General features: G+C 34.2%; 1 protein-coding gene across 1 annotated transcript in view; it reads left to right on the top strand.

The window, feature by feature from the left end:
* TBC1D32 (TBC1 domain family member 32) overlaps positions 1-15,035 on the top strand; it is a 74,442-nt gene extending 59,407 nt beyond the window's left edge. Inside the window, exons 28-33 of the mRNA XM_031066698.1 lie at positions 6,387-6,456; positions 7,256-7,371; positions 8,339-8,493; positions 9,917-10,057; positions 11,869-12,057; positions 14,337-15,035. Coding sequence (XP_030922558.1) covers positions 6,387-6,456; positions 7,256-7,371; positions 8,339-8,493; positions 9,917-10,057; positions 11,869-12,057; positions 14,337-14,456 — 791 coding nt within the window. The 3' untranslated portion in view covers positions 14,457-15,035. The remainder of the gene's footprint in view (positions 1-6,386; positions 6,457-7,255; positions 7,372-8,338; positions 8,494-9,916; positions 10,058-11,868; positions 12,058-14,336) is intronic.
* Positions 15,036-15,767: the final 732 nt, after the last annotated feature.

Raw genomic sequence — 15,767 nt, 5'->3', positions numbered from 1 at the left:
AGAGTGTTGCTCAGGCAAACACCATGTATCATCAAAGGTTTCTTTTAACTTTTATAGGAAAACAGTTATTAAAACTACACAGGACCTTTTCCTGACAGGTCTAGCAGCAAGGGTTAACCAGGGAAGTTAGTTTAGGCCAATAAATTCATGCTGATTGACATGAAACAAAAGTCTGGCTCTAAAACTGAATCTGTGATCATATTCTAATTCTACTCTGAAACAGTAAAAGGACATGATTTTAAGAATGGGTCATATAGCTAAAATGACGTTCATTTTGGGTTCTTTTTACATCATAAAACAAACAATATGGCCTACCTATGAAGGGAGAGTAATGTGCATTGAGAACCCAGGATGCATTATGCTTCCTATGTTTGTACCAAAGGGACAACAACACACACTCAAATCTTTATCAGACCTTATTTGTTTAAAATTAGATTTCTCACTGATTGAATAATGATTGGCCAGATTTCTGTACATTTCCCAAGGTTTTCTGATAGTCTTTATGAAGCATTGCAATTGCTTCAAGGACAATTATTGAATGCCATGTTATTTCACGGTATGTTTTTCATATCCTCCTGTAAGAGACATCTAACCTAAATCCTGAAACTAGTTACAGTAGAGATGTTTTTTTGTATGAGGTAAAGCTAATGAGTTGTTAGAAGGTAACAAAATAAATTTGGGTCTGAGGAACTGAAAGCCAGTTTCTGATAGTTGTTTCATTTCAATGAAGAAAAGTCACATTTTTCATGAAAGTGGATTCAGTACAGCACATAGATATTCAGCATTTATCATGTTTCCTGAAATTAGAATTTGATTATCTTAAAAAAATGACAGCCTTGTAAACCTGTAGCTAGTTGTAATTAGAATAACACAGTCATCCATCTGTCATGGAACCCCTCAGGATTTCAGTCTCTTATAAAGTTTGCAAATATGGAAAAATTAAATTAGATTGGGTTGTTACCATTTTCAAGATAAGAGAGAAGGAAAAAATATCTGATAAAAAACTATGCAGTTGCAATATTCAATTATAAACAGTAACACAAATCTTACATGAAGTTTACTTTCTGCTAGCAGCAACAATACTGCTGTGATGTTTATTCAGATGACTGAATCTGTGCATATGTTGATGATCTCTGTCTGTCCCCTTTCCTAGAATTAATAATTTCTAGTTTGCTTTTATTTTTTCTTTCTCCTTTATAAACCCTAAAACATTGAAAACCAAATCATCGGTGTCTAGATGTGATAGGTAATAAAATGGCAAGAAACTGACATTTGCTGTAGTAGTAAATACCAGGCATTATATATTAGGTATAAGAGGTTCCTAAAATAGCCTCTTCCCTTTCTGTTAGCAAATTCCAGTTCAATGTAACAGAAATGCTTTGTGAAAATGTCTTAGTTTTCTCAAGGTTTAAACAACCCATTTATCAGAGAAATGTGAAGTCATCTAATGTATTGGTGTCTTGTGCTTCTTAATTGATCTCCATGATGTGTTGCAGACCATGATGTGTTGCAGACACTTGGGACTGCTGCAATGTTTTGTGATCAGCAGGTTTTTTTTGGGAGCTCTGCTTTTGCAGATGACCTTGCAGTCAAATCCTCTGTTTCCACTGGACTTTGTCTCTGAAACAGCTCTGCCATTTACTGCCAAAGGGACAGAACCTCCGGGATTTCAGGTCTTGGCCATAAAACTCAAATGTCATGGTGTGTTTCTTCTCCTAGATGAGCCTAAGTTCTCTGACTGAACAAAATCTCTAGGAGCTTTCTACCATTTAATGAGCTTTTAATCTTCAAAGGGTCAGGTGTGTCAGGTAACAAACTGAGAAATTTTAAAAACACCAGGGGGAATGTATCAATATAGAGCTGTTCAGAAGGAGCAGCGAACGAGAAACACAGGATTACAACCTGAAATTGTGCTGAAAGGGAAGGAGAAGGAAATGAATTTTTCCATTCTTTCTGCATCATTTGATAAATTCACTTCTTCAAACTGTCCACCATTTTGAAGATGCTGTTATCAGAAAGCATTTTACCCCTTGCCAGTTTAGGTAACTCGATGGAAAATGTGGTTCATTCTTAATGAAGCTGTTGCCAGAAACGGCTTGAGTGTTCGAGATGATCGTTACAGAAGTTGAAGTTCTACATATTAATATTTTGGTCTTGTATTGTTATGACAAGAGTACTGATGACATAACAGATACTTTAGATAGTCAAAGTAGAATTGTGCATAAGGTTACCTCTGAGAAGTCATCACCATTCTCCAGCAGTCACTCTTGGATCTTTTTTACATTGTCTCCAATCCCAGTTCAAATCCAACAGAAGTAATACTTTTCTTTGAAAAAGGATTATTTTATAGATATTTCTAACAATGAGTGTGAGGTCAGACTGTCAGAAGTGTTCTAGATGAGTAGCCTGGTTGAAGGAGGTGACATAATGAAGAAACAGTAGCAAAATGGCAGAACAGATTATGGAGAAAAACTAGTAAATTTTGCTCTGCCACAAGTCTAAATAATGTTTAAAATAGAAAACTTTCATAAGAACATCAGAATGAGAAAGGATAGTTACTGGCATAGCATAAAGATTAATATTGACTGCCTGGGTATCTGCCAATGGACAGGATTAGTGTTTAGTACCTGTTGAAGAGTAAGTGAAAACCTGCTGGTTTGTTAACAAAAATAATAAATCGTAGGAAAAAATTATGAGTTCCATAATTTCAGTTTATATGGACAAAGCCATAGACTAGAAATCTGATAGCAAATATACCTATATACTTCTAAGTATTTTAAAGCATTTGTGAGAATCATGCAGGTGGCTCTGTTATCATGGTATTTTCAGCTGTTTGCAGAACCTTTACTTAAATATTTTCTTTGAACCAAAAGTCTTTTTCATCCATAGCACAAAACCTAATCTTTCTTATTGTCACTGAAGTTAAAATTTAGCATCCATTAGTATATTCCAAAGATTATTTATATAGACATAAAACCATTTGGCCTGGGCACCAGAGAAGTGAAAGAGCTAAACCAATAATGTGAGTGATAGCTTTAGTAATATTTTCTACTTAAGACAAAAGGGAAGCCAGTTGTGTCTTTGGTCTAACAGCACTTTAAACAGGGAAATAAATTAAATATTATCCAGAGACCATACAAGTTACATGACATATGCTGTAAAACTATTTCAGCTTGGTATCCTGTCATTTCAGGATATGAAATGTGATGAATGTGATGTAGCCCATTTTCTGAAATAACCACAGAAAAGCTTTGTCATGGTAAGAGGAAAAATGAATAAGAAAGTAATCTTTAATATAAATTGTAAGCTTAATTGAAGTGTTGGCTGATCAGAAAGAATGCCACAGGACTATGAATGAAAGTTAACTTATGCTGGAGTGCTTATAGCTATAGACTGGGTTTAATAATTTAAAAAATCATGCCTCATGGGAGTCTCTTTTTGTGCTCCTGAATGCTACAAAACATTTTGAAAAGTGCTGCCCATTGAGGTGCTTTCTAAGAATTTTCACAAATTGTAAATCAGCTCCTAGAGAATTTTGATATCCTTGAAGTCACCAGTTTAATTTTGGCTTCTGTTTTACAGTGTTTTTCATTTTTAACGAAAAAAAGTGTGAAATACCTGTTCAACATAGATTTTTTTGCTTTAAGATAAATAAAAAGGAAGCTGTCAAAATATGTTGTTCATTCAATTTAATAATAGCCAAAGAGCTGTATCATATTATTAATTCACAGTTCAGAGAGGTGGTCTGGCCTTTGATGATGAATGGCATTCTTATTTAGAGAACTGATTTTTCTCCATGCCTTTTTGTTATGAAACCTTTTGTGTTTCAAGACAGTTATATGAGGTGTATTGAAAAATATTTGTCAAAACATTTTTGTATAAAATTAACTCAGTGCATTAAATCAGATATATGGGCATCATCACAATAGTACAGTCACAACAAGCAAGCTTTTTGTCCATGGATTGCAATATTCCGCTTGTTTTTCATAGTATTTTTCTAAGTTTAATGGAGCATTTAAGGTTTCTAGGTCCAGTTTTTAATCAGTGGAAATAGTCCTTTGTGTATTCTAAATGACTTTACAGTGTTCTTAGGCCTAGTCTTCCCAGTTTGTTAAGTAATAAAAAAAAAGAGAAAATAAAAACTTTTGACACAGGACAAAGAAGCCAAATTCTTGGATTAGCAGGATACAGAGCTGTGATTATGTGGAATACAGTGGTGTCTGAAAGCAAGAGGTTTTGCCTTGATAAGGTACTGTGTGCTAGAGAATTATTATTCAGTCTAGACTTCAAGTTAATTTTATCTTCCTTCACAATACAGAGAAAAATATCAGAAGGAAGTGTGGTGGAAAAAAAAAGCCCTTTCCAGCCACTAAGAAATTGTTACAATAGAGAAGAAAAGTCAATGGAAATCAGTGAAGTCAGTCGTGTTCTTTTAATGTTAATGGACAATGAGTATTCAGTACTTGCTGTAAAGTGTTACAGAGCGGACGCTGGGGTCACACAGTGGGCTGTGATACAGCTTTTCTTTGTTATACCCTTGCTGTACTGGGATACCTGCATTGCCACCCATAAGAGGATCCACCTCAGAATGGAAGCAGGACCGCACTGGAGCTTAGAGATCATTGCTGTCCTTGCCCTCTGCTGCCATTAAACATGGTGGTGTTAGGACTGAATTAGTCATTAGCCACAGCCAATTCATTTAAATTCCCCCTATTTCCTAGGATGTATGTATGCCTCTTGCCTTCCCACTTGCACACACAAACTTGAAAATGTATTAACTTAGTATGGCAATTGCAGCCTGAGTAAACGGGTAACTTGGAACAGGAGCTGTAAAAAGTTATGAATGTTTCAGTTATCTCTGTGGGGTTTTAACTGAAATACCCTGTGACCTTATATGTATTCTTCCAAAGATTGCACTGCTGGTATGCTATGCAAAAGATATATGAACTTCTGTTCTTTGGATTGCAGAAAACTTCTCTGATGTGTGTTCATTGTTTCAGTCCCATCAGATTATTGAATAAGATAATTTTATTCAAGAGCAGTTGATATTTGTTATGTATAAATATATTGTCAAAGGTACAAGGTTAACTTCTCACAACCCTAACACTTAAATTATTATTCTCTGGGAAAGTTATAAAACAGGGTGGGGTTTTATTATTGCCGTACTTCCTCTGCAGAATTTTATTGCTTCATTGTTGAGCGTATTTTGCTGTATTATTTTCTTCATAAAAATTTTCCCTACCTCATCTGATATGAGCAGATGGAATCTTATTTTTTTGGGTTTTGGTGATTTTTTTTTTGTTTTGTTTGTTTGTTTCTTTTCCCTTTGAGTCCTTTCCTCCCTGAACTTGTAGCTATTTCATCTTTAATACCTTAGTCCCTGCTTATGTTGCAGGAACATAGAATCTTTACCTACATGAATAGTCAGGGAATCATTCACTTTGATTTCTCTGTCTGACTGAGGATATAGAAAAAAGACTTAAGAAGTTACTGTGTGATTTGTTTAATTAGATTTTTACATGTATCGTTTACATGAAAATACTTTAACTTCTGCTGCTATATCTATTATTTACATTTTAAACAAATGTTGTCAGTTAATAAGGGTTTTAATTTGTTTCATTTCTTTCTGGTTTTAAGCAGCACTTTCAAAGAAGTATATTCAAGGTTTATTCCCTCAGCTTTGTAACTCTTAATATTGTAAGACTGCAATTTTTATCTGTGGTATAGTTATCTTAGATGATAATATGTACCTGATAGGGAAAATGCCCATTTAAAATTTAATTTAGAATTTAAAATTTTGAGGAAATGCTACAGCAATGGTTGCTTTAAATCCTTGTTTATTTTTTTTTCTAGTTTGGATTTTTAATTCAAACAACTGCAGAAAAAGGGGTATATTTTACTGTAGGAAAAAATGCACATAAATATAGAATTTAATTAATTTATTAAATCTATCAGTTTTAAAGTTTTCTGTGATTCATATCAGTATAGAATTTTTGTTAATAAAGTTGGAATTACAGCTAGGAAATTTTAAGGCCTCTGGAATGGTAGAAAGTGGATCAGAATAGGCTGCCTTGTCTGATTTCTAGGCCAGAAAGGATAAAGTTCCACTAAGATATGGGGCTGAAAAAGATGTTGCTTGCTGTAAATTATAATGATGTAATGATACCAACCATGAAGATTTCCTTGAAACAAGGGTGATTTTAATTTTAAAAAAAGTCTTGTGAAGAATGGAGATTTTTATGACTCCTTTCCAAACACTACCAAAATAATTTTGAATAGGAGACAGTTCTCCAGAATTGGTATTCCTACACAGAAAGAGCTTTACATTAGCATTCAATTCAAATCATATTTCTTATAATAGTTTATTTTAATTTATTTTGTTTTAGCCATGGATGCAGATGTGAAGAAAGAAAACCTTTCATCTGTGCAGCAGCTTGGTGTTGAAATGACAGTCAGGTACATGGTATTAAAATATTTCCCTAGAGTATTTCTAGGATTTGTTTGATTTTCATGGAATGACTTTAATAATACTTAATCCATCAACTCATTGCTTTATAGCATTTAATCTAAGATAAACTTTAAGAAAATGAATTCTAACTAGAATTGAAAAAGGTATTAGAACAGAATTAAATTATCTTTACAGTTTATGTATGTTATTATCCTCTCTTTTTGTAAAGACTAATTGTAACGTGCTAGTAAGATTTACCATAAAATTCCATTATCCTGAATTATGTGTCTTTTTTTCCTCTCGCATTACTTCTCTAAATGGTTCTGTTTAGCTAAGCTTAGTTATATGTCATTTAAACATTTTATTTGGCTGGTAATTTGCAGAGCTGTGATGAGGGAAAAGCTTAGATGTCTGTACTTCCACGGATTGCTATCTTTAGCATTAATGTTTGAATTCTGATTATAATAATTACACGCACAATAATTATATCGAATTCTAAATATTGTACGTGAAGAAACTGAGTTGTGTGTGATGGAGTACTTGCTCCTCCCCACCACTGTCTCTAAAACTGAACTAAAGGGAATTTGAGTGAGGATTTGTAACAATGAGCAGCAGATATTTGCTGTGAATCCTTTCTAGGTAGAGCACAAGTTTTATTTAATGATCTACTAATATATCTACAGCATAGTTTCAGTGATGAACAACTTTATGACAGCTTAACATTTACAGGTTTATTAAATATGAGTTCTTCCGTTTTAGGAATTAAAAAAATATTTAAAGAGGTTTTTTTTTAACTTTTTGAAGTAGATATGGAAAATACTTAAACTTGCTAAAAGAAGATGCTGAAAATGGGCTGTGTTTCGTGTTAATGAATTGTGAGGAGTTTCTGAAACAACAGCAAAGAACTGTGGTATCTTCACTTTGTATCCTTTCCTGATGGTATAAGTTATATTGTCTAAAAATTTCAGTAGAATTTGAACTCCTGGTTTGTACTTTTAATAGAGCTGTAGGTGTGTTATATTTATGGAAAGAAAAAAAAATTAAAAGAGCACTTTTACTTTGAAATTTTATTAAGTTAAATGCATTCCCAATGCACTTAAGAAAATGTTCGCCCTTTTGTTCCCATACTTTGTTAGAAGTGCAAATCACATTCACTTTTGTCATCAACTGTTTTGGAGTGAGATCACATCTTTGAATGTGATAAAGAGCCAGCAGCAATGCACCTTTGAACATTAGTGAGTATTTGTGGTACTCCCACAATACCAACACTGTTAATGATGCTGCCCATGTAGTGATAAGTGTAGTCAGATCAACAGGAGTGGTTAGACTTTTGGTTCTTTTGGATCTACTGTGGAACTTCCTGTAAAAGAAATTAAAACAGATAATAGCTTTTCAACCAGCTTTGCTATATTATTCTCTGTTAAATTTGCATACCACTATTAAATTATACTTCAGGTGTATTAGTCAGAATGTGCCGAATCTCATTTTTAAGGCTTTTCTTTTAGGTTTTTTTTTTTTCCCCAATAATTTTAAGTCCTGTTTTATTCCTCCATTCTTCTCCTTTCTTGCACTTTATAAGCACACTCATTTTGGTGCAGATTTTTTTGCATTTACTTGCTTTTTGTTTACTTTTACTGATTTAGCTTGACTATGTATGGACGAAAAAAATTTAGTATATGGGGAAAACAGCTTAAATTGTTTCTTTTAATTCAGTTTGAGAGACAACTGTGCCTTGGATGCTGCCTTCTGTGCAGCTCGGTTCCCCTTGGCCATGCCTAACAACCCGGCTCCTGGCTCTGTGTGCATGGACCTCGGAAGGAGGAGAGCTGTGGTTGCTACAGGAGAGTGAGGAGGAGATCTCTGCCCAAGTTCCTTAACCTTCCTGTTCAGGCTGCTTGCAGGAGCACTCTGCTGGTTATGACTGGTTTGCATCTTCTATCTTCCTCATAATGTCAGGAGACAGGGAGAGGACGCTGATGTTTCTTCAGCAATTTTCATGTCTTCTTGTTTCGGCATTTCTCTGGCTACCAAGACTGCATTTATCCGTAAGAATTTATAACCTGTTTCATTCTGAAATGCTCCTTTGAAAGTTTACAAATGAGAGTTCATTAATCTCCTTAGTTTTGTTTTTTCTTGGGCAATTTGTTTGTTTGTTTGTTTACTTTTCTAATGCATTATAATATACTTAAGCCCCTCTAGCTAAATACATGACCCTGAAAAATTAATGGAAAAATGTAGATCTGATATTTGCTCAAATTTTTGTTTAAAAGGAAAGAAGTAGCAGGTGGACTGAAGGCAATGTTAATGAGTTTTAAAACTGGCAGTAAAACAAACTTTGTTTGTGGCATTAAATTCTGTGTGAAGTCTGTGATACTGCTGAATGACCTTTTTTTTAATTATCAGATTCCAATAAGAGAGCAAGTCTGTCAATCTGATTTTTGGGGTTTTTTAGTGAAAGTTTTGAAATTTTCTTAATATATTTGAGTATATTTAGTAAATTTTAAAAATTATTACTGCACAAATACTGTATGATTGACAATTTTAAATTGTCAATATCTGCATTGAGGTTGTAATATAGGAAACATCATTTCTATTTTTCATTATGGGAGTTCCCAGCTATTTAAAATAAAACCCTTTGTACATTGTCATGTTGTGTTTTGAACATAAACTCTAAACTGTAGTAGAGACGTCCAGAGAACTCTGAGATACAAAAAGCACAGATTAGATTCTGTGTTTCTTCTGCATGGAGGCTTCTGTAGCAATACCAAGTGATCTGTCTTGTCACTAGGAGGGGTGATGATATCGGTCCATTCAGCACTGAGTCTGGCCTGAGGTTGTTCCAGCATAATGAAATTTGTGCTGAAATTTGCTCCACTTTGCTAGTGCTGAAAACCACTGCTGCCAAGGATTCATTAATTGGAATTGGGCATTGATATCCAGAGCCTTCCATAGTGATAAAACCTCTGCTCCTTTTGTTGTACATAATAGAATTTTGCTCACAGCCTCCACACATACTGCAAAGATATGTGCACACAAAAAACAAGTTGAAATACCGTGAAGATTTACTCCACAACAAAATGAAGGAAAAAATATTCAGCAGAAATCAATCTTTTTTTTTTTATTTCTTTTCTCCTGTTTAAAATATAGCAACAGTTTATCCATCCCTGTTTTGGCAATTAAAGCCTGTATACAATAAGGAGCTATACTACTAATGCATGGTAACAATCAGGATATATTTATTAACACTTCAGTTACCCACATGTTTTTCTTGATGGAAGTACAACCTATTTTGTTTATCCTGTTTCCTATCTCTAAAATAATCAGAATTACTTATCTTACATGTAAAAGGGTATATTTTTATATGTTGTTCTCAGCAAGGCATTAAAAAACAACACATTTCTGTAGTCTGTAATCCTGTTCCTAAATTTCATTTTTTATGATGATGATGATGTTTTTGTTGTTAACCAGATGCACCTGCCTGTTACAACAGTGGAATATGGCATCCATCCAGTCTATTTTTGCAGTGCTCACCACGTTGAAATGTTGCTGAAAGCTGAGTTGCCCCTTGTCTGTTCAGCCTTCCACATGTCTGGTTTCACTCCATCCCAGGTAACCAATCAAAGTGTATTAAATGATCATCAACCTATTGACTTAAATCTGCAAAAATAAGAGCACTGAGGAACTACTGGCCATTTTTTTCTAAATGGCACTTGTGTGGTGGTTATAAAACTGAGGGTAAGAGATAAGAACACATAGCGACTTATCTGAGTATCTGAAAATAGAAAGTGACTGATTCATAGAATAATTCAAATGTACATGAGCTGATGACCTTTTGTTACATGCTCATGCAGAAAAATTGATAAAAATAATATATACTAAATCCTCAGATTTAGCATTTAAACAAAATACCTTATTGCCTGGAACAATTATCTAAATCTTCCATAGGAGAGAAATGGGCAATTTGCAGTAGTTATATACTAGGAAGCAGTTCCTGTGATATTAGAGAAAAAATAATTTTATATGAGCTACTATCACTATTACAATCAGGTAACACACTGTTCTTTCATATTATAAAGTGTTACAACAGAAGAATAATTATCTATAACACCAGCTTTCATTTTGCCTACTTACAACAATTGTTTGGTAGTATGGAAAGCTATGGATGAAGCATTGTTTGTAAATATTGCAATCATGATGAAGGGTAAAGAGCTCCATGCAATGAGTTAGATTGTCCATGCAAAGGACATCTTGCCAGAGTGAGAAAGTGTATTGCTGTGCCAAGGCAAGAAAAACATTTTTCATCCTATGCCTTCAAAATTCCTTTTTGCTGCAAGATTTGCAGCTGAAAAGACTCTTTAATGGGGGCAGATGCCAGTGTGATACAAACATTTCTTAAAGTAGTCAGCTTGGGGTTTGGTTTTTGAGGAGAGAAGAGTAGTAGATGAAGGAATTTATCTCAGCATAGGAATAAGGTGCTTGTAATAAGATGAGTTGCATGTATTTTCTTCATCCTGTTTTAGGATGAAGAAAATACATGGGGGCAGTCAGTCCTTCAGCTATTCTTGTGCAAGTTACACTATTTTCTTTTTTTGTGTGCACTCAGTAGTAGACTAGATACTGTTCTAAACTGCTAATATTTTTTTCATTTATGAGTTACTGAAATGCCACTCATGGGTGCCACTGTATCTTCTCTGTGATTTGGCAGTTCTACTGCAGCATTAAAAACAAACTCTGAACAGTAGAAACAATTCTGATGTATTTAAGTGATTGTGTGCCTCAATAAATACCTCAAAACAGATTTACTGCCAGACTATGGTTGTCATCTAATTGGAATTGTGGTAATTCTGCTGCATATGTTTAAACACTTTAAGGAATGATTAGCAGAAGATTTGTGGTCTAGAACCAAGTGAAATTATACCTCTTAATACATTGTAATTTAGATCAGGGCAAAGGAGTCACTGTGTTCATACTCACTTCATTAAATGAAAATGTGTTTTAGGGAAGGACCTAACGTTCATTTATAATGCAGATAACTACTTTAATTGAAAGGAAAACCCATGTTGAACATGTCTTCATCACTGTCATTATCCTTTAGGATGCATTTAAAACAAAATCTTGAAAAAAATCATTTTTTCTTCATTGGACTTTGAGTCTCAACCTCAGGAGGTGCTGGAATACATTCATACAAGTGAGCTGCATGGATACAGGCTGTAATGTTTAGTCTAACTCACCAGGAGTCTATTCAGAGGCTGTGCATTAAAAATGGTGTATCATGACTTTTGTACTTTGTCCCTTTTATTTTCATAGCTGGGGTAATGTTACAAAGAAAAGGTTCTGTAGTATAGAAAAGAGATAAAGCTGATTAAGTATGACTGAATGTATAGAATGATTTAATGATATATCATTTCGTTCTCATCTAGATCTGTCTGCAATGGATAACTCAGTGTTTCTGGAATTACATGGACTGGAGTGAGATCTGTCACTACATTGCCATATGTATTTTCCTTGGTCCTGATTATCAAATATATATGTGTATTTCTCTGTTCAGACACCTACAGCAAGACATTCTGAAGCACACAGAAGCCCGAGATCTTCAGGTTTTTCTGAAAGTAAGGGTTTCTTAATTTTTCAATTGCTGAGGAGAAGCAAAGCTCTGAATACTGAGGATATATACATTACTTAATCTGAAACTCTTACTGAATTTCACTTAGTCATTTTAAACAAGAGAAATAACACTTTAATTTTATTTGTTCCCTAGCAGGAAATTGTGTATAGTATTTTCCAGAAAATAGCTTTTCTGCATTTTTTTACTGAGCAATTTCCTTCATGAGCAAAGAAAATAGGCACATTAAGCTGGGAGAGCATTTGACTCAGTTCTCTATATGTGGGCTCAATCTCACTGACTGAGGTGCTCTCCAGAAAGGTGGGTTGGCACAGTCGTCTCTTGCTGAAGCTTGTAGAGATGTGGCACAAAGCTGATCAAGCTGGTAGTTTGAAGAAATGCCAATTACTATACAACCAGCCTCACAATTTCATATTCTTTCCCAATTATAGATTATGTTTGGGGTTTTTTGCAGGGTAAGCAAAAAGCTGCAGTCATAAATTGATACGGTATCTTACTCTTCTTCACGGGGATAGTTTTGTCTTTTTTGCTAGTTTTTTTTCACCTGTCAAAATTTTTTTGCGAACTAGATATCTGCATCTTAGTCTGTCCCAAGAATAATAGTTTTCTGACTAGTTTGCATCCAACTGACATATGCTTAAATATGGAAAAGTATCTCAGCCTAATCAGCTTCCTTGAAAATGTTTGCTACACAGTCTAATGAATTTATTGTTTTGTTTTCCCTGGTTTTGGACAAAGTGTCTTAAAAGCTGTATCTTGATGGCATTGTTGGATAGACTATGTAAAATATAGAAGAAAGAAATTGTACATTGCCACATGCAGTATAAACAGACTAAAGGTTTGGCATGGTACTGTTAAATTAATGAAAAAAGAATGTAAATTAATGCAGTACTGGAACATCTGCAATTTATTGTGTGACCAGTGCAGAAAAAAAGGAGCATACTTAACTTGTACTCCTGCTATTTATAAGTCTTAATTAATTGAAACAAAAAAAAAAAAAATGAACTGTAGAATGGTTTGGGTTGGAAGGAACCTTAAACATCATCTAGTTCCAATCCATCTTCCACTACACCATTGAGCCTGGCCTTGAATACTACCAATGTGTTCCACAACTTCTTTTCAGTGCCTCACCATCCTCACAGTAAAGCTCTTCCTCATACCAAATCTAAACCTACCCTCTCTGAGTCTGAAGCTATTCCCCCTTGTTCTGTCACTACATGTCATTTAGTTCCCGATATGTGTGTGTGTATATATATATATATATGTAATTTTATATTCCACTGTAGTCAGCTTTCTCACAGTGCATAAGGAGCAACTTGGAAAGTAAAACCTTACTTTTGTTTTGCTTCTGTGTAGAGGAGAAGAAATATAAAGACTATTTTGAATTCCTGTTCAGATGCCAAAGTGCTGTTTTCCAAGCCTGAGTAGATGTTCTCAGGAGAATTCTACTTAGCAGAGATTCACGGTTAATACACCAGAGGTACTGCTTATATCCACAGAGACTGGCTCCAGAGAGTTTTTTGCAGCACATGCTGCCAGCAGTGGTGATAGTGATTAGTCGATGATGAGTATGCAACAGTAACAAATTAACCCTTTTTACACTTAACCATTCTTCAGGATCCTGTGTTCTGTGGAGCATCTTCCTTATCCCTCCAATATAGTAGCCATGAAAAGGAACATTATCTATTTGTTTTCTGAGGGCACTTTCTTTTACTGTGTGTTTTGGAATTAGTAAGAATTATTCACTTTTAGTGGTGCAGAACAGTTTATTTTGGTTTTATTTAAGCACTTCTTCATGAAGATCTTCTTTTATCATTGATTTTAAAAAAATCCTCATCTCCTGTTTTTCTTTAGAAGCTAGCTGGATATAAATGCCACACCTATAAACTTATGCCATGTGCTGGTGGTGTAGGAATCTTCTTTCAAAAGAATATTTTAGTACCTGGATTTCCTTTCTTAAAGCTTACTTTCATTTCCTTAAAAATCTTCAATGAAATATTCCCCAGAAATTAGATAAAAAAACATCCCGGTGAAATGAAATTCTATGATACCAAGTGTGTAATTAGAAAAAAAGAAAACCAATGTCTGGAAGCAGATATTGCCAAATCTGTATTTCTAAATAAAACATAATAAAATCTATTTTAAACAGCCAGGATCTGACAATCAGAAAAAAATGAGCTATCTTTAGAAGCTTGGAATTCGTTAAATTGGAGTTGTACATTTTTTTTCCTAGCTAATAAATGCTTTCTCTGTGTATCTGTGCAGGAGGAAGCACTGCATGGATTTCGAGTGAGTGATTATTTAGACTACATGGAAAGCTTGGAGGAGCTCTACAGACCAATGCTGCTGAAAGACATGAGGAACATAAGAACACAGAACCCATAGATGAAGCAAACAAGCACTTTATTTTACAGTTTTGATTACATCCTTTAAAAGGACGCTGATTGATTGATTGATGCCTTAGTCTCACCTAAAATCAGCCAGGCTGTTGAAATGTACATACTGTAAAATAAATAAGAAGTGTTTTCAGAATATAGTTTTTCAATAAGACATAGCCTACTTTTGATAACCTGATTTTACCAGACAGGTTATGTGCACAGCCTCATTTTCAGTTAGCAGAAGGCAGCTTCAGAAGCCACCTGTAGGATGCTGCAGTTTCTTCCTTATAACCTTGAACCTGTTCTCAACTCATTCTCTCTTTGTCATCTCCTCGTAGCACTGTCCTAAAGCCTTCATATTTTGTTTGGATCTGACAGAGGGAATTTTTCTTTAGAAACAACTGCTATTGTGTATTCATGTGCAAGAAAAGTCAACAAATGGAAACCAAGCTCTCTGTTCCAACTTCGTGGATAATATTGAGAAAATGGTATGTTTGAATACATGCAATGAGAAAAGACTTTATATTCCTGTCTTTAAAAAAAACCCAAATAAATAGTTTTATGTAATAATGCATTATTAACCTTTCTTGTGAATGAAATTAGAATCTTTAAAATTATTGTTTGGCTAAAGAAGAGGGGAAAATACTATGTTTTGTCAACACATGCAATAACATTTTCTTTACAGAATGTCCATAATCTCAAAGTATTTTGATTATAAATTAATGATAAAGTGTTTTGGAAGTCCAACAGAAACCACAGAAGTTGAATTTAGATTTATCCAATATTGTTACCAGATTCCTGGGAGAAAAACTAAACATTACTGCAAAGTTCCTGATAAACAACTTTGCTAGATAAAATGGTTATATAGATACTAATTGAGCCCATACTCAAATTCAAATTATAAAACACATTAGAACCTGCTGTGAAATTTCTGAAATTATATGCAACCTAAGAGTGAGCATTGACAAAGGTTTTGCCACTAATTTCTACTTTCCTGACTGTGAATTTCATAAGTTCACAAGTTTAGGTTTTTTTTCCTGTCTAGCAAAGATATGTTTTAAATACTTTTGCACTTTTGTGAACTGTGTTAGCTCACCTACATTAATAAAAGAGACTGGGAAGTATGAGGAAGGAATTATGACAAGAACTGATAGAACCAAGTGCTTGCCTGACACTGAGGCCAGTGAATGCTATGACTTACATGATATATATTCTTTTAACCTTAATAGCAGTTTCTCTTTTCTTAAATAACCTTATTTAGGCATATATCTCAAATCAATAAACAAAAAATAAACTTCCAGGTGCTGAATAACGCTTG

This window comes from Geospiza fortis, unplaced genomic scaffold (genome assembly GCF_000277835.1).
Source record: "Geospiza fortis unplaced genomic scaffold, GeoFor_1.0 scaffold98, whole genome shotgun sequence".
NCBI classification, from domain to species: Eukaryota; Metazoa; Chordata; class Aves; order Passeriformes; family Thraupidae; genus Geospiza; species Geospiza fortis.
Note: the sequence above shows the minus strand (reverse complement) of the source record. Positions and strands in the feature narration are given on the sequence as shown.